Below are 23,261 nucleotides of genomic sequence, written 5' to 3' on the forward strand. Positions count from 1 at the left end.
GTCACATGGATTAATGGCATAGTATACAGGTTTGATAGGAAGATTTAGATTTGACAGTAACCATGAGTAAGAAATAAAACCCCAAATATCTCTCATAATTAGTATTTATGTAAAATAAATACTAAACATATTTTGGATTTTATTTTAAAGGTTTATACATTATACTTGAGTGCAGAGGTGCCCACATTTTCCACTATGAAGGACCAAAAATCCAACTTGTTTGAGGGCCGAGGGCCAACAGTGTATGTTACATTATATCAAAATTAAATTTTCATTAAAAAAAAAAAAAACCCTTCCAGTATTTTCTACATTTTATTGCGAAAAAAAACAAACAAAATCTATTGAATTAGAAAGGTAAGTTTTATTGCGAAAAAAAAAAAAAAAAATATATTGACACACACACACGTTTGTTTCTATGAACTGTGGGGACTTTCCATAGACTTCTATTACTTATACAAACAATATTTTCTATCCCCTAACCCTAAACATTGCATTGTTACACTTTCAGATAAACACCATTTACTATTTTTGGTATTTTTTTATTTGAAAACCCTTATATAAAAATAAATGGTAAACTTGTTGCATTTTGCCAACAGTGATTTAGTGACTACAGTTATCACACTATTACAATATATTAAATTAAGGCAATAAATAAAAATGTAAAAAGTTGCTATACACTGAGAAATTTAATAACCTGCAATTTAAATCTGACCTGAATTTCCTCTGTTTGCGCAACTGACGCGCAGCTTTGATGTTGTTTAGTGTAAACGCATACGTCCTACGTCATGCATTACGTCGGTGATGCTCTCTGTCTGTTCTTTCTGCTCGTTTGTGTATTTATTTTTCACTTATTTCGATAAAGAGTTCTTTCGGTACATTTTCAGCAAGTATCGATCGGTTCACGTTTGCTGGCCTTCACACTGTGAAAGTATAGAGGGCCGATGTCCGCGCATGCGCAGCGCGCGCGTCCTTTGGGCCGTTGCTGTTGGAGCGGGAATACGCGTAGCGGTTGACTGACAGCAGCACATCTCTCACCTTTAACGGTCCTACAGCTGAAATAACAACACAGCATGCCTCGAGAAATCATCACCCTGCAGCTTGGACAGTGCGGGAATCAGAGTGAGCCGTTCGCTGTGTATTATCACGCTCTATTTGATGGTCTACATAAACAGTTAGCTAGCTAGCTAGCTATCATCACACTGGAGAGCTTTGAAATGACACAACAGATACAGTCAATAGGGTTTTGTTGTTTATTTGAGATATTGGAGATAACTGTAATGAATCAAATTGTAATGTCACCAACCTGACCATCTAACTTAGTGTGTTTATGTATGCACACAATTCTAAACGCTGCTTTGTATTATTTACAGTCACGTTTGGCAGCTTTAGCTAGAGGGATTTGCATTGATTGTGTTTGTCTTGTACTCTGAGAAATATGGGGTTCATATGCTGTGTGAGTCTCATGTGAGCTGAGACTGTGTCAGACTTGGTCATTGAAGGCAAATGATCACTGAGTACAAGATTTGATTTCTATCAAATATGTGGTGTAAACAATAGCCATTACGTTCATATTCTTAAGTCACACCACTATATAATGACATGACAATAGTTTACAGCCTTTTTACAAGTGTTGTTAAGAATCCAGCATCAATGGACTGAATGGTGTGTTTTTCTCTCTCTCTGTGCAGTTGGTTTTGAGTTTTGGAAGCAGCTGTGTGCTGAGCATGGCATCAGCCCGGAGGGCATCGTAGAGGAGTTTGCCACTGAGGGCACAGACCGGAAAGATGTCTTCTTCTATCAGGTACACACATATAGACTAATAACTTAAGGCATTTGGAGCTAATCAATCATCAACCATAATCAACACATAAAGATTGCTGCTCCAAAGGCTATGTTTTATTCAGTGATATATGTATAGACACCTATCTTATCATCAAGACAACAAGCAACAACAGAATAGTATGAACAATTTCAGTTTAAATTTTAAAGTACTTCACTTGCATGATTGTGTTTGCATACAATATTGCCAAAACATTACACACAAAAAAGGTAATATCAAGCAAAATAAATACTACAGTAACAAACAAGTGCAATACAAACGCTATTAAAGCAACGGTCTAAGTAATAAATAAAATAACATAATAAAATATAGTGTATATAATATGAAAAACTTTTAAAATAAAATGTAATATCTCGCTAAGATTCTTCATCGTTAGTTAGGAGGTCACATAATTAACCACCAGGTGGAGCTAGGTTTCCATGTGTGCAGTTATTGTGAGTCCATTATCCCTCTGCAATTATTATGTGGAGGCCTTTCACAATCTAAAGGAAAACTACTTTGAAATAAATGGCACAGCTTCTAGGTTATTTTTAATTGTTTGCAGTTATTGTGGGTCCACTTTTTGGATTCAAATTAAAGTGCAGTGTTATTTTTTTGTTTTGAAAGTGAATTGTTATCCTAATGTTTTCAAAGAGACTGCTGGCTAGCTGTGTGGTATGTAAATTAGTGATCTACTGATATATATATATATATATATATATATATATATATATATATATATCAAATTATATATAATTTTTTTTTTTTTTTTTTTTGATCTTAGAGAGCAGGGTGGCCTATGAAAGGTGTCTATATGTGTGTGGAATATATGCAAAATCTGTCAAATAAACAGATTTATACTTCTTTGTATCAAAGTCTTGATTCTAGAATCGTATTATAGTATTTTTACAAATAAAGAATTTAGTCTGGCTATAAAATGTGCACTAACTGCTATATTTGCAAACTTACGTGTGGTTTGTGGAATTAAATATTTATTAGATATTCAAAGACCTGTTTAAATTATGTGGATTTGCTTGGATATGAGAAGGTGCTATGGCAGTTGCCTTTCTATTAGTGCACTGGCTTTGTCATCACTGTCGAAATAAAATTTCCCTTTTGACAACTATAGACAGAAAAGATTTGTTGATCAATGCCGATAAGTAAAAGATGCCAATTATCTGCCAATATATCAGCCTTGCCTATATATCATTCAGCCACAATGTCTACTACTGATATCATACATTGTAAGATATATTTAGGAATTCTCATAGATGCTTTCATTTTTCAGTCTCAAGCTGCACAAGTAATCATAAGCATCTTGAGTACTTCTCATTTTTGAAATTGAGCATCCATTTGCCCTTTCCTGGTAAGGAGTATTGAGAAGCACTTATGGAAAAGTAATTTCCATTGATCTTTTTCTCCTCTGTTTTGCCCCCATCAGGCAGATGATGAGCACTACATCCCTCGTGCTGTGCTGTTGGACCTGGAGCCCCGAGTCATCCACACCATCCTGAACTCTCCCTACGCCAACCTGTACAACCCCGAGAACATCTACCTGTCTGAGCATGGCGGTGGAGCCGGGAACAACTGGGCCAGTGGCTTCTCTCAGGTACAATGAGTGATGTTAGACATCATTTTTATTTTAGGTTAAATTTCTGTTATATTTTAACTTGTCATCATTCCTTTGAAGTTTATCACTATGCCTAGTCACTTTTTTTGTTCTTCATATAGTATGACAATTTCATTTTTAAATTAGATATTAATAATGACTATTAGAGATATTTAATGCAGTGTCCCGGGGCCTGAATTTTGGTTTGTGATAGCAGAAACTGGACATGATTTTACATGATTTCTTCCCTGCAAGTTTTGCACTTATAATGCAACATTTATTCGATGGCATTTAGGTTAAACTAGCAAATTACTCCAAACAGCTCAAATCAGTAATTTGAAATCTTTCTGTCAGACTGTAATTTCTGTAGTTTTGTGTCTATGACAGTGTGAAGGCTGATAATTAAAACAGACTCGGTGATACCAGTTATATTTGCTACAATTGGGATGATGTACCATTCCTATATTAATAGTCGAATGAACAGAACACCCTTAAATAATGTGTCAGAGATGTTTTTCTTTATTGACGACTTAAAACCACAAGCAGCACAGGCTCACACTAACAGATATTGATGAACAACACAAAACTCAATCTGACTGCACTTTGTTTTTCCGGTTTCATTTTTAATTCAAATAAATTCAGAGTTTGAAAGCTAACGCCTTTTCACGTTGTGTAAGCAGCTGCACAAGAAAATTACCCCATTTAATCATTTAGCAAAAGTTGTACACTTTAAATGTATGTATCTTTCTAACAATATAAATATTATTCAGCACATTGCATCAATTGTAGGCACACATTGAGTGATTAAATATTTAGGTGATATAATTTCTTAACAAATTATGCCATTTCCCAAATTCAATTATGATGTGGTCAAACAAAAGATATATAATAATTGTACAAGAATTAGACTTATTGTTAGGTTCATGTTTAACAACTTTTAACTTGTTTTGGTAATTAAAATTGTGGTCAATATATTTGTTCATTTCAGGGAGAAAAAATCCATGAGGACATCTTTGACATCATTGACAGAGAGGCAGATGGCAGTGACAGTCTGGAGGTATGATTCTCAATGACTGTACTCTTCTTTGTGTATTATGATGAATGGGTTGGTTTTTACCCTTTAGTTGCGTGTTATTCACTTTTTGAAGACCATCTGGGTTTTTAAACAGATTCAGTTTTTAAACAAAGTAAAACACTTTCTGATGATCTCCAGATGGTAAAGTGACGTACCATTTGACGTACTTCATTTTTTTCCGTTGCTTTTTTTTCCTCCTGCACCCCTTTCTACGGTGCTCTCTCTGTTCTTTTTTAGATTGCAGACATACATAGACCTATGTATACATATAGCTGAATTTATATTATATATACCGTATGTATACGATTGTCCACAGATGGTTATACAAAAGTGCTATTTTATGCCTTTTTTTGCACTGTTAATTTACAAGATACAGATGTTCTTCCCATTAAAACAACAGACTCAGCCCTCCCTTCATAATCTGTGTCATTCACTTTATTACCCTCAATTACTGGTGTGTGCGTGCACATGTATAACTTGTGTGTAACTGGAGATTAGGGAGTGGTTTGGAGGATGGTGTTACCAGTCAGTTAGTTGCATGCGTGTGTGTGTGTGTGTGTGTGTGTGTGTGTGTGCGTGTAGCATATCATGCTAACTGCTGAAAGGTGAGTGACTGTCACAAAGACTAGTTATGGCTTGGGGCAAAAAAATTCCCTAGATATTTTAAAACGTGTGTGCAAAAAACACTCCCTCAGTTTACCCAACATGTGATATATTTCACAATATTCTGAAAGGAAGATTGTGATAGAATTAACCATATTGTTTATTTTTGGCTTAATGATACCTTTAAAATATGTTCCAGCTAAGTGTTTCTTTTTTCTAAACAAAAAAATATTATTTAACCTTACTCCCTGTTAAGTCAAATATTAAGTCAAATAATTCAGTTGTAGTATTGTGAAATATTAGTATAATTGAAATGATCGTTTTTGAAATGTAATTTATTAATGTGTTGTTTATTTGTGTTTTGAGCATCATTATTCCAGTCTTCAGTGTCACATGATCCTTCAGAAATCATTCTGATATGCTGATTTGCTGCTTAAGAAACATTTCTAAACACTGTTGAAAGCAGTCGTGCTGCTTAATATTTTTGTGGATATTTTCTTCAGGATTCTTTGAAAAGTTTAAAAGAACAGCATGTATTTGAAATATAAATGTTTTGTAATATTATAACTGTCTTTATTGAATGTGTTTACATGTGCACCAATAATGTGATTATTTCCAATCAGTTTAAGGATTTAATTGTAGTGAAATGTTTACATGACACGTGCAAACCTCTTTATTCCAGTTTACATGCAATTTTCATTATTCTGATTATTTGCTAAGAAGTGTCATTATTTTTAATGGCATTATTCGCAAACCCCACAACAGAAATTATGAACTGGCATACATTAGGTGTGTTACTGGACACTTTGCCAAATACATCAAAAGTAGGGCGCAGAGGGAATCGCGGAATCCAGTCATAAAAACAGAATTCACAGTTTAACACGGAATGTCACGGAATTGTCAAATTTGTAATGAATTAATCAAAAAGTAGGTCATTACACTTAAATCGCGATATGGGCTAGTATCTGTAAATATTAAGCCGCAAAAGTCTATTTAAATATGAATCCTGTATCTTCTGCGTGTCTCTGTTAATGAATGGCGCAGACACGCGGTTTTCACATTGCACATATACATAAGCATGCGTGAGGTGGTTTTAATTTATTAAAAACATATACTGAACTGCTCTGAGAGTCACTTCATGAGCATTTGACCATTTGATTCGAGTAAAACTAGTGTCATATCACATGCACAGAACTGTAAATGTAGTCACAGCAACCCTTCAAAATAAAAGTCTGGTTTGATTTGAAGACATGGAATTCCTATTCCTATTTTTCAGTAGAATGTACATAGCCTACTTACAGTGGTTCCCAATCCTGGTTCTGGAGAACCCCCAACACTGCACATTTTAGATGTCTCCCTATTCAAACACACCTGATTCAACTCATCAGCTCATTAGTGAAGACTCCAATACCTCAAATGTGTGAGATAAGAGAAAGCCAAAAGCGTGCAGTAGTGGGGGTTCTCCAGGACCAGGATTGGGAACCACTGGCCTACTACAACTACTACTACTAGTAAAATGAAACAAACATTATTTTTTAAGGAATAAAAAAAGTAAAGTTTGATTAATTTTCAGTAATTAAAAGATAAGTGAAATTAATGTTTTATGGCTTCATTTGATAACCAAAAAATGTAAAAACACAACACAATTTCTGAGGGAAAAAAAATTCATAAGGCTACTTTAAGAAAAAAAATATTAAATTAAGTTGTTTTATGCATTTACATAATTAGACATGCTAAAATAAAGAATTTGGTAACAATAAAAAATATGGTGAGAAAAAATAAAACATTTCATGGGCCCTAAATGTAATTTTTGTTATACTTTTAATAAATTGATGTGAAAATGTATAAGTTTCATGATTTTAATTAATTAGACATGCTTTTTGATTAATAAAATTTAATTAAACTATTAAAAGGAGTCAAGAAAAATTAAAGGGATAGTTCACCTAAAAATGAAAATTTGATGTTTATCTGCTTACCCCCAGGGCATCCAAGATGTAGGTAACCTTGTTTCTTCAGTAGAACACAAACCAAGATTTTTAGCAGTCTATCAGTCTTATAATGTAAGTGGATGTGAGTCACGGCTAAAACATACAATAAAGCTGAAAAAAAAAAACATACACAAACAAAACCAAATTAAACCCTGCGGCTCGTGGCGATACATTGATGTGTAAAGACACAAAACGATCGGTCTGTGCAAGAAACTGAACAGTATTTAGTTTTCTACCTCTGATTCACACAATGTCCGAATTGTTAGAACTCTCCTGAGGGCAATTTTTCCATTGATAAACTGACATAGTGGGCAGCACAGTGTTAAGCTATTTGAGACCAAAGAACAGTTATTCTTTCTTGTCACAGTTAGCATCTAAAACACCTTTGTACTCCTATAGATGTGTTTTATATGTTATACATTCTGTTTTTGTGTTTTTTTTTTTTTTAAGGGGTTTGTGCTTTGCCACTCTATCGCTGGGGGAACAGGATCTGGTCTCGGGTCCTACCTACTGGAGCGACTGAACGACAGGTACGAAAACACAATTCACTGATACAGGACTTTGAATCCTGCTGCTCTGACTGATTTTGCAGTCCACACTCCCTCTCCTGAAGCACAGATCCACGCCCTCTGCATTGTTCGTCTAGACTTGCAATTATGAAGCGTTTGGGTGGCAGTCAGTGTAATTAGAGGGAGATGCAGGCGGCAGCGGCCATCACCGGGTGTAATTACCTCTCTTTAGGGGTGTGTTTAATACCATTGCGTGTGCAACCTCAAGGGCACCAGCGGCGCTCAGCTGGGCACGTGTTCTTGTGCCTTAAGCATTCAGCCATTCTTCTGTCTTTTTTAGGTATCCTAAAAAACTGGTTCAGACCTACTCTGTCTTTCCTAACCAAGATGAGATGAGTGATGTTGTCGTACAGCCGTATAATTCTCTACTGACGCTAAAAAGACTGACCCAGAATGCAGACTGTGTGGTGAGTGAATGAACACATGCGCACACACACACACATACTCTCTCTTAACCTTTTCAGCTGGCCTAGAATTCGGGAGGAGGTGTTACACACCGGTACACACACGCACTCCAGGGTTGTGGATCTTAAATGAATGTGTTTCTATTTGAAACAGAGCCCCTCTCATATACAGCCTGCTACTTTAACTGCACATTTCCTCAGTTACACAATCCACCTTCCCAAACAGACCTTCTTTCTTCCTCTGCTGCTTTCATTCCCCAAACAGCAGCGGATGGAGAAAAGAGGGTCAGTGCTGTGTGCTCCTTCCATTTCCTCCTTATTAACAATAGCTTGGTCCCTGGGTTCATTTCATAAACCATGCAGAGTACTGTCATATCTGTACATCTGGACTGTAAGTTTATAGATATGTCAACAACACTTTCTATTTTACTTTCATACTGATATCCATCAGCACATGATTGAGCAGATATTTATTCAACAAACACATCCTATTGACTCTCTGAGGAGCCAGTAATTGTGTTTGTATATCCTTATTTGAGTTTTAAAGGGATTTATGGGTTTGATCACCATAGCAAAAGACTAAAGCATTACATCATTATTTATATCTCCAGCTAATCTCTATGTGTGAGGGCCGCGGCAGTTCAGAATAGATTGGGCTTTAGAGGAGCAAATGTCATTAGTAAAGGGTAAGATCTGTTTTATGCATATTGCATTTCTCGCAGCTGTCTGCTAGCTTCATTATTATCTCTGGCAGATATAATAATGTCAGATCAGAAAGTCAGCACAAAAGATGAGGAGGTTAATAGAGGTAGATGACTTTCTGTCTTTCTTTGATGAGAATACAGATCTAGAGTTAACGCCAAGTCTGAGGCATTATTCTTAACCCTTAATTAAAAATAAAGAAATTTCTGTCATAATTTGTTCACCATTGTTTTGTTCTAAACCCATTAGACTTTTGCTTATCTTCAAACACAAATTTAAATGAAATCGAGCAAGATTTTTGTTCTTCCTTTAAAAAGTCAGTTTCACCCAAATATTCCGGCTTGTTTACAAAAATATTGTACCTCTACAAGATATATTGTATAAATGTACAAATTAAGGACAAAGTTAATTTTAAAGGGATAGTTCACCCAAAAATTAAAATTCTGTCATTAATTACTCACCCTCATGTCGTTCCAGACCCGTAAGACCTTTGTTCATCTTCAGAAAAATATCTTGTTCCAAAGATGAACCAAAATAGTCTTAAAGTTACAGGTTTGGAATGACATGAGGGTGAGTAATAAGTGACAAAATTTTCTTTTTTGGGTGAACTGTTCCTTTAAGGTTCCGTTTTCTTTCAGTTCATTAGCTGAAATTTAAATAAAATTGGCCAAGATACATCATATTGAACTTTAAATATTCACTGGTACTCAACAAGGTTTGCAAAAAAAAAAAAAAATAAATAAATAATAATTCTAACGTAATCATCAGCACAGTCAAAAAATTATTGCAGCCATCAAAAGAGTGTATAATTTTTCCATACCACATAATATTTAACTACACTGTTTTCGGATGAAAATAAATATTGATATGAAATTCAGTTGGAAAAATAAATATTGACTTTGTTCTACACCGTGACTGTAAGCAAGATGGCAATTCTTGATACAACTCTCACAACAATGAATTTCTTTCATTCTGATTCCACTTCTTTAAATTTACATTTATTTGTTTGGCAGACACTGTTATCTAAAGCGACTTGCAGTGTTTTTAAGACAAACCTTGCATGTATTTCAGTTTTTATGGAAATTAAACCCATGACCTTGCCAATGTTAGTGTCTTGCTCTACCGGTTGAGTGTTGCTTAGTTCTGCAGGATTCTCTATTTTCTAATTTGAATGGCAATTTTAAATACTGTTGCTATCTCAATTCAGATTTAATTAGCACTGTCAATTCCATTCAAAATGGATTTGTCAACTCAGACTGGCTACAGATCTTAATGTAGACCTACAACATCTTGACGTTGTTAAAAATCTCTTTCCTTTTCTTTCTCTCTCCATGTCCCTTTTTTTAGGTGGTGCTGGACAATACAGCTTTGAACAGAATCGCAACCGACCGGCTGCACATTCAGAACCCCTCATTCTCTCAGATCAACCAACTGGTGAGTTTAAAAAGTCTGTCATTTACAAATTGACGTGTGAAAATACAGGCCCCTATTCATCTGTCCTGAGCTGAAGCATCCAACCCAGAGAGTGTCACTTTTAAAGCCCATCCCTGCAGCAGATAGAGGGACAGGCCTGGTGTGGTTCATGTAGGGACAGTAGAGTCACTCCTAGTCTATTAATCACAGTTGGGCGCTAATCCAGACAATCAGAAAATCAACCTAACTGAAGCCAGCCGTGAGTTTGTTTGGCAATGAGACAAATGGGAGAATGATTTTGGTGTATGTATGTATGTATGTATGTATGTATGTATATATGTGTATGCAAATGTCAAGAAAATGCATAAGCTAAACCACAAAATGGTAGCAAAATGTTGTTCTATCATAGCCGTATTGTATTCTCTGCATAAAATCTGAAATAGCACAGCCTGTCAGTTTTTTAGGAGGATGAAACATGGGGAGTTGCCTGATCCGAAAGGTGTAATCAGCAGCCTGACATGCTGTTGTGTCACATTCTAATGAGTTGGTAATAAATAACCAGTGACATCCTGTGCAGCGCTCTCCTATGCTTTCCTCTTATTCGCCCATTCTTATAGCACCCTGCTCCGAAGTCAGTAGTTCACGTTGTCAACTCATCCATCACAGTCTTCATCACCTCTAATAGACTCGGTCATATGAACTGGTGAACTTTAACAATATGGTGTGTAGATTTCTGTAAAGGGTGACCAAAGTGCAAATAGAAAACCTGTTTCACCAGTCTAGGCTACTGCGTTCTTAAACACCAGCTGCTTTTACATATACGACACCTTTAGTGTACCATTAGCACACCCAAATAATTAGGACAACACAATATAAAATGAAAATAAAGCAGACTGGTCTATTTTTGTTCCCCACCCACTTGGATTATCAAAAGACAAATGTGCTTTTCTTTAACAGGTGTCCACTATAATGTCAGCAAGCACAACAACCCTCCGTTACCCTGGATATATGAACAATGATCTGATTGGTCTGATTGCATCACTCATCCCCACTCCCCGCCTCCACTTCCTCATGACTGGATACACACCGCTGACCACCGATCAGGCCGTAAGTTGGTCAAACGTAGGAATTTGCATTAAGATCCTTTGCAGAAATGCAAAGTCAGTTGCAACTCTTTGTTCAACTCACTATTGATTCCAGTAGTTTTATGTTAGCATGTTGCTGAGTTAATGACTGAGTACAAATGACTCATTTTTAATTATATCAGATTGATCTGTCAGTCCCATCTGTCTATTGTTCTTCCTGCCGGTCTATTTTTTTTTTCTTTTCATTAGGAAAGACATGAAGTTTCTAATTTAGTTTCTCCTCCATGTCCACTATCTTGGTTTGAATATTCTTCTTAAAATTTAACGTCATCTTTTCAGGTGGCAAGTGTGAGGAAGACTACAGTTCTTGATGTGATGAGGAGACTCCTGCAGCCCAAGAATGTCATGGTGTCCACAGGCCGAGACCGTCAGACCAATCATTGCTACATTGCCATTCTCAACATCATTCAGGGAGAGGTGGACCCCACACAGGTGTGAGCTTGTTTAATATACCCAGCTTATTTTAAGTGATTTGTGCATGTCCTCATTTTTATATCTTTATACATGTCCCTGCAGGTCCACAAGAGTCTACAGAGAATCAGGGAGAGGAAGCTAGCTAATTTTATCCCATGGGGTCCGGCTAGTATTCAGGTGGCACTGTCCCGCCGATCCCCCTACCTGCCCTCAGCTCATCGTGTCAGTGGTCTTATGATGGCTAATCACACCAGCATCTCTTCAGTAAGACCTGACCCTAAACTGTCCATGTCTATACTGTTCAAAAAAGGGTTTGAACTAGGTTCTATATTGTGATCAGAGATTTTAGTTTTTAATTTCATCTATATCAATTGGTATTGGATATACAATGTTTGGGGTTAGTAAGATTTTTTTTTTGTTTTTATGTTTTTGAAGTCTCATGCTCATCAGCGATTGTTAAATTAAACATACAGTAATCAGTAATATTTTGAAATATTCTTAAAATTAAAAAAAAATCTTCTATTTTAGAATATTTTAAAATAATTTATTCCTGTTGCAGCAAGGTTGAATTTTCAGTAGGTATGCACCGATATTGGTCCCGATACTGCCCTTCTGTACTAATACTCGTAAAAATGCCCCCATACCAAAAGCCAATACCCACACAGCGTGTGAACAGAGCTGTGTCCAGAAAAAGAAACACTGACAACCGAACAATAGAGAGTAGAATGGAGTTATTAGAGATTGAGGATGTCTATGAAGTACAGCGTACAGAAGTATAGCGGATGTGCGCGAGGTGATAAGCAGAGTGCGCTGAGTATGGGGGTAGTATGGATTTATGAGATTTATATAATTTTTGGTAATTGGGTATGTTGGTGCTTAAGTTTTTATAATAGCAATTTGCATATACTCCAGAATGTTATGAAGAGTGATCAGATGAATTGCATAGTCCTTCTTTGACATGAAAATTAAATTAATCCCAAAAAAAACCTTTCCACTGCATTTCATTGCTGTCATTTAAAGGACCTGCTGAGATCATTTCAGTAATCATCTTGTTAACTCAGGTGAGAATGTTGACAAGCACAAGGCTGGAGATCATTATGTCAGGCTGATTGGGTTAGAATGGCAGACTTGACATGTTAAAAGGAGGGTGATGCTTGAAATCAGGAGATCACTTCCATTGTTAACCATGGTGACCTGCAAAGAAACTCGTGCAGCCATCATTTTGTTGCATAAAAATGGCTTCACAGGCAAGGATATTGTGGCTACTAAGATTGCACCTAAATCAACAATTTATAGGTTCATCAAGAACTTCAAGGGAAAGAGGTTCAATTCTTGTAAAGAAGGCTTCAGGGCGTCCAAGAAAGTCCAGCCAAGCGCCAGGATCGTCTCCTAAAGAGGATTCAGCTGCGGGATCGGAGTGCCACCAGTGCAGAGCTTGCTCAGGAATGGCAGCAGGCAGGTGTGAGCGCATCTGCACGCACAGTGAGGCGAAGACTTTTGGAAGATGGCCTGGTGTCAAGAAGTGCAGCAAAGAAGCCACTTCTCTCTAAAAAAACATCAGGGACAGATTGATCTTCTGCAGAAAGTATAGTGAATGGACTGCTGAGGACTGGGGCAAAGTCATATTCTCCGATGAAGCCCCTTTCCGATTGTTTGGGGCATCTGGAAAAAGGCTTGTCCGGAGAAGAAAAGGTGAGTGCTACCATCAGTCCTGTGTCATGCCAACAGTAAAGCATCCTGATACCATTCATGTGTGGGGTTGCTTCTCATCCAAGGGAGTGGGCTCACTCACAATTCTGCCCAAAAACACAGCCATGAATAAAGAATGGTACCAAAACACCCTCCAACAGCAACTTCTTCCAACAACCCAATAACAGTTTGGTGAAGAACAAATGCATTTTCCAGCGCGATGGAGCACCGTGCCATAAGGGCAAAAGTGATAACTAAGTGGCTCGGGGACCGAATGTTGAAATTTTGGGTCCATGGCCTGGAAACTCCCCAGATCTTAATCCCATTGAGAACTTGTGGTCAATCCTCAAGAGGCGGGTGGACAAACAAAAACCCACTAATTCTGACAAACTCCAAGAAGTTATTATGAAAGAATGGGTTGCTATCAGTCAGGATTTGGCCCAGAAGTTGATTGAGAGCATGCCCAGTCGAATTGCAGAGGTCCTGAAAAAGAAGGGCCAACACTGCAAATACTGACTCTTTGCATAAATGTCATGTAATTGTCGATAAAAGCCTTTGAAACGTATGAAGTGCTTGTAATTATATTTCAGTACATCACAGAAACAACTGAAACAAAAAATCTAAAAGCAGTTTAGCAGCAAACTTTTTGAAAAACTATATTTATGTAATTCTCAAAACTTTTGGCCACGACTGTAGATTGTACAGGAGTATGGAGGGTTTGGGGGTGTTGTTGAGTGGATTTCGCTGAGTAGTCACTGGAAACTTTGTAGTTCGGTCGGATATGTAAAAAGCAAGCAAGCAAAACAGTGCACAAGTTACTAAAGTTATTTGACGGTGAGGAGAGCGAGAGATGCGTAAGAGAGGGAGCGAGAGAGAGAGAGAGAGCACACACTTCTGTTGCATGATCGTGATTGTGTTCACTCCATTAGCGCATGCATTTGGATTAAAACTGAATCGTAAATATAAAACAAACAAAAATTATATGGGCATTCACTATAAACAAGATTTATTTTAAATGTCAAGCGTACACGATTAAAGCAAAAGTGAAACTAGCAGACTGTGAAATGCACTAGACTAGAAGTGTCTCTTGGGCATTCACTATAAACAAGATTTATTTTAAATGTCAAGCGTAAATTATGGTTTTTATTCGTTAACACGGGGGTCCGCCGTACGTGAGGGTCCGCATACAGTGAGCATGATGCAAATTAAATCACCAAAATAGTATGCCGTACTCTTATAATGTATAACGAGTGGTCCCCTGCATTATTTTAGGAAAATGTTTTGTGATTACAGTATTATTGAGCTTCTGCAATGGAGCAGCTTTAACGCACCATTAAGATGAACAGTGAAAGTAACAAAAGCTTATACGATACATTTTAACAGGTATAATTAAATGTGGAAATAACTGAAGGAAATATCTAAATGAAGCCAACTAACATGATTCTTCTTCTTACTATTATCAGGGCTCCAAACAAAAAAATCGAGTAAGGAGCCATTGGCTCCTATAAGAAAAAAATGTAAGGCACAAAATAATTTTTTTAGGTGCCACAGAATAAACGGGTTTTATTTATTTTATTATTATTTTTTTTTTTTTTTTACATTTTAACATTTCAGTCATACTGTCATGTTTTTGTCTCATCTTTTCTTGACTTTATCAGCATTTTAATCCATCTTGTAGATGACCTGGGAACTAAGGTTCACTTAAAGTGGGAACTAAATGTCTTTTCCAGCTTGAAATCTACAGTCACAAAGAATTGTTCATTACACAGAGTCTGTACCAGTATCATGGAGCATAAGCATCACTTGACCACTGAGTGTAGCTTGGGCTCCTCCTACATGAGGCATTTCAGTAAGTTGTACTGTAGGATCTCTTATAAAATAGCCTACCTTTTGATGTTAATTTATGCTCACTATGTACTATATTAGTAAAGAGAAAGATTAAATGGGTTCACTTGACCTTGAACTGAGGCGCTAAAGCGACCCGCGCCTGCCGCATTAAGGAGCGCCAAAACTGTATTGTTTGAATTTCGTTATGAATTCGGAAAAATTTTAAAGCTGGTACTTTTTATTAAAAAGTTACAAAGCACAGAGCTTTTTGCGATTACTGGACGGCAGTTGCACTTCAAACAATGAAGTTCACGCATTTAAAGAACACAAACCAAGATCTTGTTTAGAAGAAGCCATATTAGTAATTATTATAAACGAGAATTGTTAACGATATTGCCAATATTCACACAGCTGACAGCTTTACCTGTTCTAGTTTGTTCAAGTTGTGCAACGAAATAGATGCTGTATTTTCTGCACTTTCCTTTCTTACGTCTCCGTCATTTATCTCTCGCTGCACAGCAGAGCTGCGTTTATCAGACTGTGTGCGTCAGCACTGATGTGCGGCAGAGATGAGTACTGTCTGAAACTCTCTTTTTCCACTAAAACTTTGATGCGCATCGTATCAGTTTAATACGTGAACATAACAAAAGATTTGATCGCAAAACAATTAGGAAAAAAAGGCATTACATTCAAATTTTTAAGTTAGCTATAACGTAAATATATACCCAGATAGCAATAACACTCGGGCTGAATCTGGCTGAAATGCGTCTCTGTCGGTTCAGTCTCGGCATCGGTGAGAAGATAATGGACCAGAGCCGCGCCGACTCTACAAAACACTTCTGGCTGACAGGACGGCTTTTTCTCTATGGGCCGATCTCGGATGAAAGCTGTTGTACACGCGGCAGGTCCACACTCGGTGTAGTTGTGTGTATGAACCTTCGGCCCCGAGTTCGTTTTATCACAGACGGGGCGCTGCTAGAATGAAGCAAATCATCCGCCTGAGAAAACTTTTCTAGTGGTTAAATCCTGAGGAGCTTTCGGCGGGTAGTCGCCAGTGGCGACCTCAGCAAAAACGTCACTCGCAAATTAATATTTATGGTCACAAATGCGACTGTTTTAGTCGCAGTTTGGAGCCCTGTATTATTATTATTTTGTCTCTGTAGCCAACATTTGTAAAAAAAAAAAAAAAAAAAAGACAAATGCTGTGAAAATACAGGTATCGGTATCGACGAGTACCAAAAATTAAAGTATCGGTATCGGACTCATTCTGAAAAAAGTGGTATCGGTGCATCCCTAATTTTCAGCATCATTACTCCAGTCCTCAGTGTCACATGATCCTTCAGAAATCATTTTAATATGCTAATTTGGTGCTTAAGTAACAGTTATTCTTATTATTGATGTTGAAAGCAATTGTGACGCTAAATATTTGTGACACTAAATATGACGCTATTTTATTAAAAGGTATTGAGGTAAATCAATTACAATTACATTTTTAACAATATTTCAAGTGTAATTTATGAGATTTGAATAAAAATTTTCTTTATAAAAGGCAAAAAGTTGATCATACTGATTTCAAAGTTAAGGATTCATTAATTTGAATATACATTGAACCAGTAACTATCATAACATCTTAGTTGATAATACAGTATACTTTATTTTTGGCAAAACATCCCATGGTTCGGTAGGGACTGCACATTTTGGTTGTTTTTTGGACAGTAATGCTTTGGTAGCGACCAAATCACATTACAGAATTTTAACTTGCATACTAAAACAAAAAAAATTGAACTGTACTAAACATTTGTTTATTTACCCCAAATATGAGGATTATGTGTTCCCTTTTGATACTACCGAAACAATGATGACGTTTCGGTAGTGGCAATTCCATGGGATAACAGAAAAAAAAAACAAAGGACGTTTTAGTAGTGACATGAAAAATCCGGGACACTTTTTTTTTTTTTTTTTTATTTTTTTTTTACAAAAAAAGTGTAAAAAAAAAAAATACAAAGAAAATAAAAGATATACTTTTTCTTGAACTTCACTTTTTAAAAGAATCAAAAAGATACTTTTAAAAACAGCAATGGAAAAAAAATACAAAATATATTTCAATATCATTTTCATAAGGGCTTTGGGTTCGGGACAGCCACCTCCCAATTGAAAGTACTCAATAAATTATGATTTTATATATTAAGCATTCTAATGTTTCAAATATTATTTTGGGCTTCAATAGATAATAGAAGGATCCTAATAACCATCTAAGATTTGAATACTTAAATGCGTTTTAAATGTGTGGGACAGCAGTTTGCACCAATTCTGTGGAATGGCCCTTGTCCATTATCAGCCATAAAAGGAGAATTATTATTTTAAGCAATTATAATTAACATAGTAATTAATTATGTTGATTAGTTCTTTTCTCAGAACCCCAAACACCACTGAACAGGGTTTCCATTGTTATGAAAAAACAGGAAATATCAAGCAATTTAGAAAATTGTGATATCCAGGCCTGGAAAAATTCTATAGCAAATATAAGCTTGTCTGGTCATGCTCAACTCTAAAATAATTCATCTGCTAGACTGTCCAAGAGTGCAGTTGCTATGAAATATTTTTAAAAATCCATATCCAGTAATTGCATATGATTGGAAACTCATGGAAATGAATCGGTCAAAGATGTGGGGAAAAGCCTGATGTCTTGTATGTAGAAAGGCTAGATTTGAGCAGACTCTTTAATCTCTGTTGTTCTCTCCCTCACTCGCAGTTGTTTGAGCGTACCTGTCGTCAGTACGATAAGCTGAGGAAGAGGGAGGCCTTCCTCGAGCAGTTCAGGAAGGAGGACATATTCAAGGACAACTTCGACGAGCTGGATAACTCTCGTGAGGTGGTTCAGCAGCTCGTGGACGAATACAGCGCCGCCACACGTCCCGACTACATCTCCTGGGGCACACAAGAGTAGTGAAACCCCCTCCGCTCACTCCCTAAAGCTCTTAGAGCGGAAACTCATCCTGTAAAATACACAATGACTCCAGTAGCTTATAACAGAATTTCAGTAGTGAACGCACCTCCATACTGTTCTGTCAGAGGCTTCTCTGCATTACCGCTGTGGTGAGAACCACTCACATATGTATATACATGTCATTTGTCATGTTTACGGGCCTACAGAAGAGTTCTTCATAACCTGGTGCCTCTATCCTGAGCTGTAACTTCCACTCTTTCTCCCTCTCCTCCCGATCTCCTTGATTTCTTTGATCAGAGAATTTATGGCTCTGTCTTAATCTATTTTTGTACTGCACTCTGCACTCTTCTGCACAAAATCTACATCAATCTACTTCAAGGTGGCCTTCACACAGACTTCCCTGACCACACACACATTGGACGTCTACACCGATAAGACTGGGTGGTCTCAGATGAATGTAACTGTAGGGAGGGAGTGTGAAAGATTAAGCCTCTAAGAAGAGATCAGACTAGAAGCAGCTTATGAATACACCATCTCACTCCCTCATGTTCACGCATGCATGCTTTTAGACAAAAGGCGCTTGCTTTCAGGGGATAGACTATGATTGTGCGATTTAATCAATTTTCCTCTCGGTCTCGTTGTCACGGATTACTCTCGAAGAGTTTTGAGAGTGGATCAGTAAAGTCAAGTGTTATGCTGTACCTCAATCCATCCAATCGGCAAACCCTCATCGGGTTCTTCTAGTCAATCAAATCAGTGAAGTTACCTCAAAGTCTGGCAGAATCAATCCCAACGCATCATGTTTCTTCATTTGAATAATTTCCTCTTTTGCTCCAGTCTTCCTTGTGCTGGAGTGAAACTGAAGTCTCAATGCTTTTTTTTCCTCGGTTACCACATGTTATTTTTATTAATGTTATACTGTGTATATAGTTTGCTGTCAGACTTGATGCATTTTCTTGAAGTTCATGAGTTTGAATAAATATTTACATAGTTTCCAAATACTGATTACCCTCAAAACCGTCTGTGCTCATGTCATAGTCACTCACATTTGTCATTTGACCTTAAAACACGAAATGTCTCTGATATTAATGCCTTTACCTTCGATTACCTCTTTGGTCTTCGTTTCATATTCCAATACTTGCGACAGATACTGATAAGCTGAGTCAAGGACATACACTATATCAGGTGAGTCCAATTCTGCTCCTGGAGGGCTTTGTTTAGCACCTACCTGTCTTAACACACTTGTCTGGTAGTTTCTAGTAATCCTGAAGACCTTGATTAGCTGCTTAAGGTGTGTTTAATTAGGATGGTAGCCCTCCAGGAACAGGATAGGACACCCCACATGGTAGCAGTTACACTTTCTTCCAAAGTGTCTTCCAAAGCAGTTTCTGTTGCAGACATTTCGTGTCTCTCCAGTGGAATTTTTTTATTAGGGACACGCTGGTCCCAAAATGTAATTTCATATATCAAATCAAGTGACCGTTTCTCAGAACTGCATGTTACTTTCCTTGTAACTGCCATGTTTATTTTCAACAGTTGGTTTCTTTTCTGCTCAACATTATAGGATCTTGATACCTTGTTTAATTTAATGCATTTAATTTTTTAATAAAGCTTGAAAACATGACAAACAGGCAAAACCATCTAGATTTTGACTATTCATAACTGTTAGCAGGCAATACAAGTTATTTATAACATTTCTAAATATTATTACATGTCTATTATTACTTAAATATAATAAATTAAGACATTATATTCTTATATTTTTCTATAAATCTGCTTTAAAATAGTAAGCATATGGAGTGAAAAGCACTATACTAATGAAATTATATCACAAATTATCAAATATGTACACTACTGTTTAAAAGTTTAGGGGTTGATAACATTTTTAAATGTTTTTGAAAGAAGTCACCAAAGTTGGATTTATTTGATTGGAACTAAAAATTAAAATTAAAAAGTTATAGTGTGAAATGTTACAATTGAAGAAAACTTTTTATACAAATATGTATATACAATATACAAATTGTAATATAAACAAAAATAAACAAACATAAACAAAAAAATATATTTTTGTATTTTGGATGCGAATACAAATTGTAATATAAACAAAAATTAACAAACATAATTGTATTTTGTATGTTTTTGTTTTTTTGATGTGATTTATATATAAATATATATATATTATTTAATTAATTATTTTTCTTTTTTTGTAAAATATAGACTTTTTGATGTAGTATTACTTCATAAATATGTAATATATTAATATAGTTTTTTTTTTCACATAAACAGCATATCTGACACTCAGGTGATGTTGTAATGGTGCTGCTTTTTATTACATACAGTATTCATCATTTTGCATTATTGCACATTTAAGTTAGCTGTACAAACAATAGTGCAATTGACTATTACACGTATAACATAAAGGTACCATGCAGCATACAAACCATCTAAAGCATCAGAGGTTGTCATTCGAGTCATGTTACATGTATGACAGTGGGCGGAGCTGCCTGCAGCTAAAGAGTGACATGAAGAGAACACAAAAGCACGTAACAACTGCTACTGCCGTCACAAGGGCTGTAGGAGCAAAAGACAAAAACCAAAATAAACAACACTGAAGATGTGATTGCCCTCCACCTTTGAATTTCAAGTAGCTGGTAACCTTTTCTCAGATTTGTATTCAGGCAGACAAGCTGCCCTAGAGCAAAGATGTGCACAACCAAAAAATTTAAAGTGAATTAAAGATTGTACAGACTGTTTGACAGGCACTAGTGGCTCCTCTTTAGGCTCAAAATAGGCTCATACTCGGGACATCTGGGCAGGTTTTATTGCTTCTGTAATAGTTTGGCAGTCATTTGATGGGGGAAAATAAAAGAAAACAAGGGGGGAAAGCCCACAACCCCTAGATATTTGGTCCATGTGACTTTAAAAGGGGTGAATGACTCTTCATTTTTTAATTATTACAAAATGTCAATAATCCTACTGGATATACAAAAACGGATTACTTGCCATATGTAGACCTCTCGCGACGGGGGAAATATATGACAAAGAACCAGAAAAGTAAATAAACATCATATTTTAACTATGACGTCATCTGCTCTTTTGTAATTATTTCAATGCAAGCACTAAAACACAAATATAGGTCTTTATGAAAGATATATAAAACAAAAGTAAAAAGAACAAAAGTCACTTTCACACAATGTATACAACAGACAGCCATAAATAAAACTAGTGAAAAGTAACACATTAAAGGAGGACAATATCTCAGCAGATAAAAAAAAAAAAAAAAGCTGGCATAAAGCACAACTGACAGAGGCTACAATTTATGCTCAAAGGTCATCATTTACATACTTTCATGTTCCAAACCTGTATGACTTTCTTTATTGTGTGGAACACAGAAGAATATATATATATATTTATATATATATAATATATATATATATATATATATATATATATATTTTTTTTTTTTTTTTTTTTTTTTTTTTTTTTACAATGAAAGTCAATGGAGTCCAAAGTGATGCTGTTTTGGACCTTATTTCCTTTCATAATATGAAAATATCAGATATATATCTTTTGTGTTCAGCAATATGAAAGAAGGGTTAGTAACTGATAACTACATTTTCATTTTTGGGTAAACTATCCCTTAAATGGAAATGTACTATCTTTAGGGTACATGACAATGTTGCATATCAATAGTGTTGATTATTTGTCTATCTTCAGTGTTTGAGAGGTCTGGGAAGCTTGGTTTGAACCAAAATTTGTATTCATTTTTTAAAACAAATGTCAATGTCATTTACCTTCACAGGTAACAGGTTGCAAACAGGTGTTGAAGTTAGTTGGTTTTAACCGGATCTAAAGATCTGAGGCTGTTGTGGCTACAGGACGCACAGTGCAGAGTTAAGAGACTGTAAGCTAACAGCAGTCAAGCAGCACCAGGTCGGGCTCAAAGCATTTCACAAATACACTCACATCATAGAGACGAGCTAAAGATCCTTTGGTTTCTACAGCTTAAAATGTTCAAATCTGTCTCTCACACACACACGCAGCACCGTCACTTCAGTATTGGAGAGTTCTGAAGGTCGACGTGAAAGTGACTTGCACCTGTTTTCATTTCAAGGTCAGGTACGGTTTGATGAATGAGTTTAATGGCAATCCAGGCAGGAGTCAGGAAAGGAACGTTCAAAGCTGAGCGAGTGTTTGTGTGTGAGTGCAGTGGCAGCGTGTTTGTGTTGTCTTCCTTTAGTGAAATACAAAGAAATCGCTGCAAAGAAAAAAAATAATCAAGTATTTTTGTCATGTTTTCCAATTAAAAAAAAAAATAAACAGAAACATCCTTTAAACAAGGTAAATTTACATGAGATGCAAAATAAGAAAAAGAAACTTCCTTGAAAAGTTAGTCTTAATACTTGATGAATTATAGGAAAATTAAACGTATTTACATTTTTCAAAGCAATTAAAAAAATAAATTAATGTTGTTTTAAGGATGTTTAAATATTTAAAAAACAAGGCAAAAATACTGCTAAAGAAAACAATTTTTGCTCTCTGAAGTCAGGCTATTATGCTCTCTGTGATATTTGGCGGGCTTCCAGGTAGCAGGGGCCGGTTTAGGGCCCCGTGTCCTGGATTTGGCTGGCGGTGTAGCAAGTGAGTTCCTGAACCTGCTCTCCTGTTTGTGGCTCCTGGACACCTTCCACTCCTCCTCCATTTCCACAGCATCTGCTCCTTTCAGTCTCATCTGAGTTCGTCCTCTTTGCAAAAGCTCCTCACAGGGAAGCAATCGGTCAGGACTGCATATGCACGTGTGTGTGTGTGTGCGCGCGCGCGCGCGAGTCATTCTCTCTTCACACCGGGTGAGAGGGGAGCTCAAGTAGGGAGGGGTGGAGCTTAGGGTTTGTCTCCATGGAGATGCAGTCATCCTTGCCTAGCTGGCGACGGGTGGCACTGAAGTAAGCATTCATCAGCTGCATGATCTCAGTCAGCTGAGAGAGAGAGAGAGATGACTTGAGTAAATTTCCACTGTCAAATGTGTGTCAGACATTTTACACTAGTACAATCACTTG

At 36.5% G+C, this 23,261-nt stretch overlaps 2 protein-coding genes across 3 annotated transcripts in view; one reads left to right on the plus strand and one right to left on the minus strand.

The window, feature by feature from the left end:
* The first annotated feature begins 809 nt into the window (after nt 1-809).
* LOC109106836 (tubulin gamma-1 chain) lies at nt 810-19,841 on the plus strand. The gene is made up of 11 exons (XM_019120094.2): nt 810-1,119; nt 1,689-1,801; nt 3,261-3,428; nt 4,417-4,485; nt 7,545-7,624; nt 7,944-8,070; nt 10,117-10,203; nt 11,140-11,289; nt 11,607-11,759; nt 11,844-12,005; nt 18,010-19,841. Exons 1-11 carry the CDS (start codon nt 1,071-1,073, stop codon nt 18,202-18,204), a joined length of 1,353 nt encoding a protein of 450 aa, XP_018975639.1. The 5' UTR covers nt 810-1,070; the 3' UTR covers nt 18,205-19,841.
* A 666-nt stretch (nt 19,842-20,507) lies between these two features.
* Nucleotides 20,508-23,261, minus strand: part of LOC109106837 (pleckstrin homology domain-containing family H member 3-like) — a 37,856-nt gene continuing 35,102 nt past the window's right edge. For both annotated transcript variants that reach the window (XM_042719866.1, XM_042719865.1), the window contains one exon: nt 20,508-23,180. In XM_042719866.1, coding sequence (XP_042575800.1) covers nt 23,043-23,180 — 138 coding nt within the window. In that variant the 3' untranslated portion in view covers nt 20,508-23,042. The remainder of the gene's footprint in view (nt 23,181-23,261) is intronic.

Source organism: Cyprinus carpio, chromosome B3, assembly GCF_018340385.1.
Source record: "Cyprinus carpio isolate SPL01 chromosome B3, ASM1834038v1, whole genome shotgun sequence".
In the NCBI taxonomy this organism is placed as follows: domain Eukaryota; kingdom Metazoa; phylum Chordata; class Actinopteri; order Cypriniformes; family Cyprinidae; genus Cyprinus; species Cyprinus carpio.

Excerpts from the sequence above, each read along its gene's own strand:
- LOC109106836 (XM_019120094.2), top strand. The coding sequence starts at position 1,071 with ATGCCTCGAGAAATCATCACCCTGCAGCTTGGACAGTGCGGGAATCAG. Across the intron at positions 3,429-4,416 it reads GGGCCAGTGGCTTCTCTCAG|GGAGAAAAAATCCATGAGGA; the intron begins GTACAATGAGTG and ends TGTTCATTTCAG. Across the intron at positions 11,760-11,843 it reads GAGAGGTGGACCCCACACAG|GTCCACAAGAGTCTACAGAG; the intron begins GTGTGAGCTTGT and ends ATGTCCCTGCAG.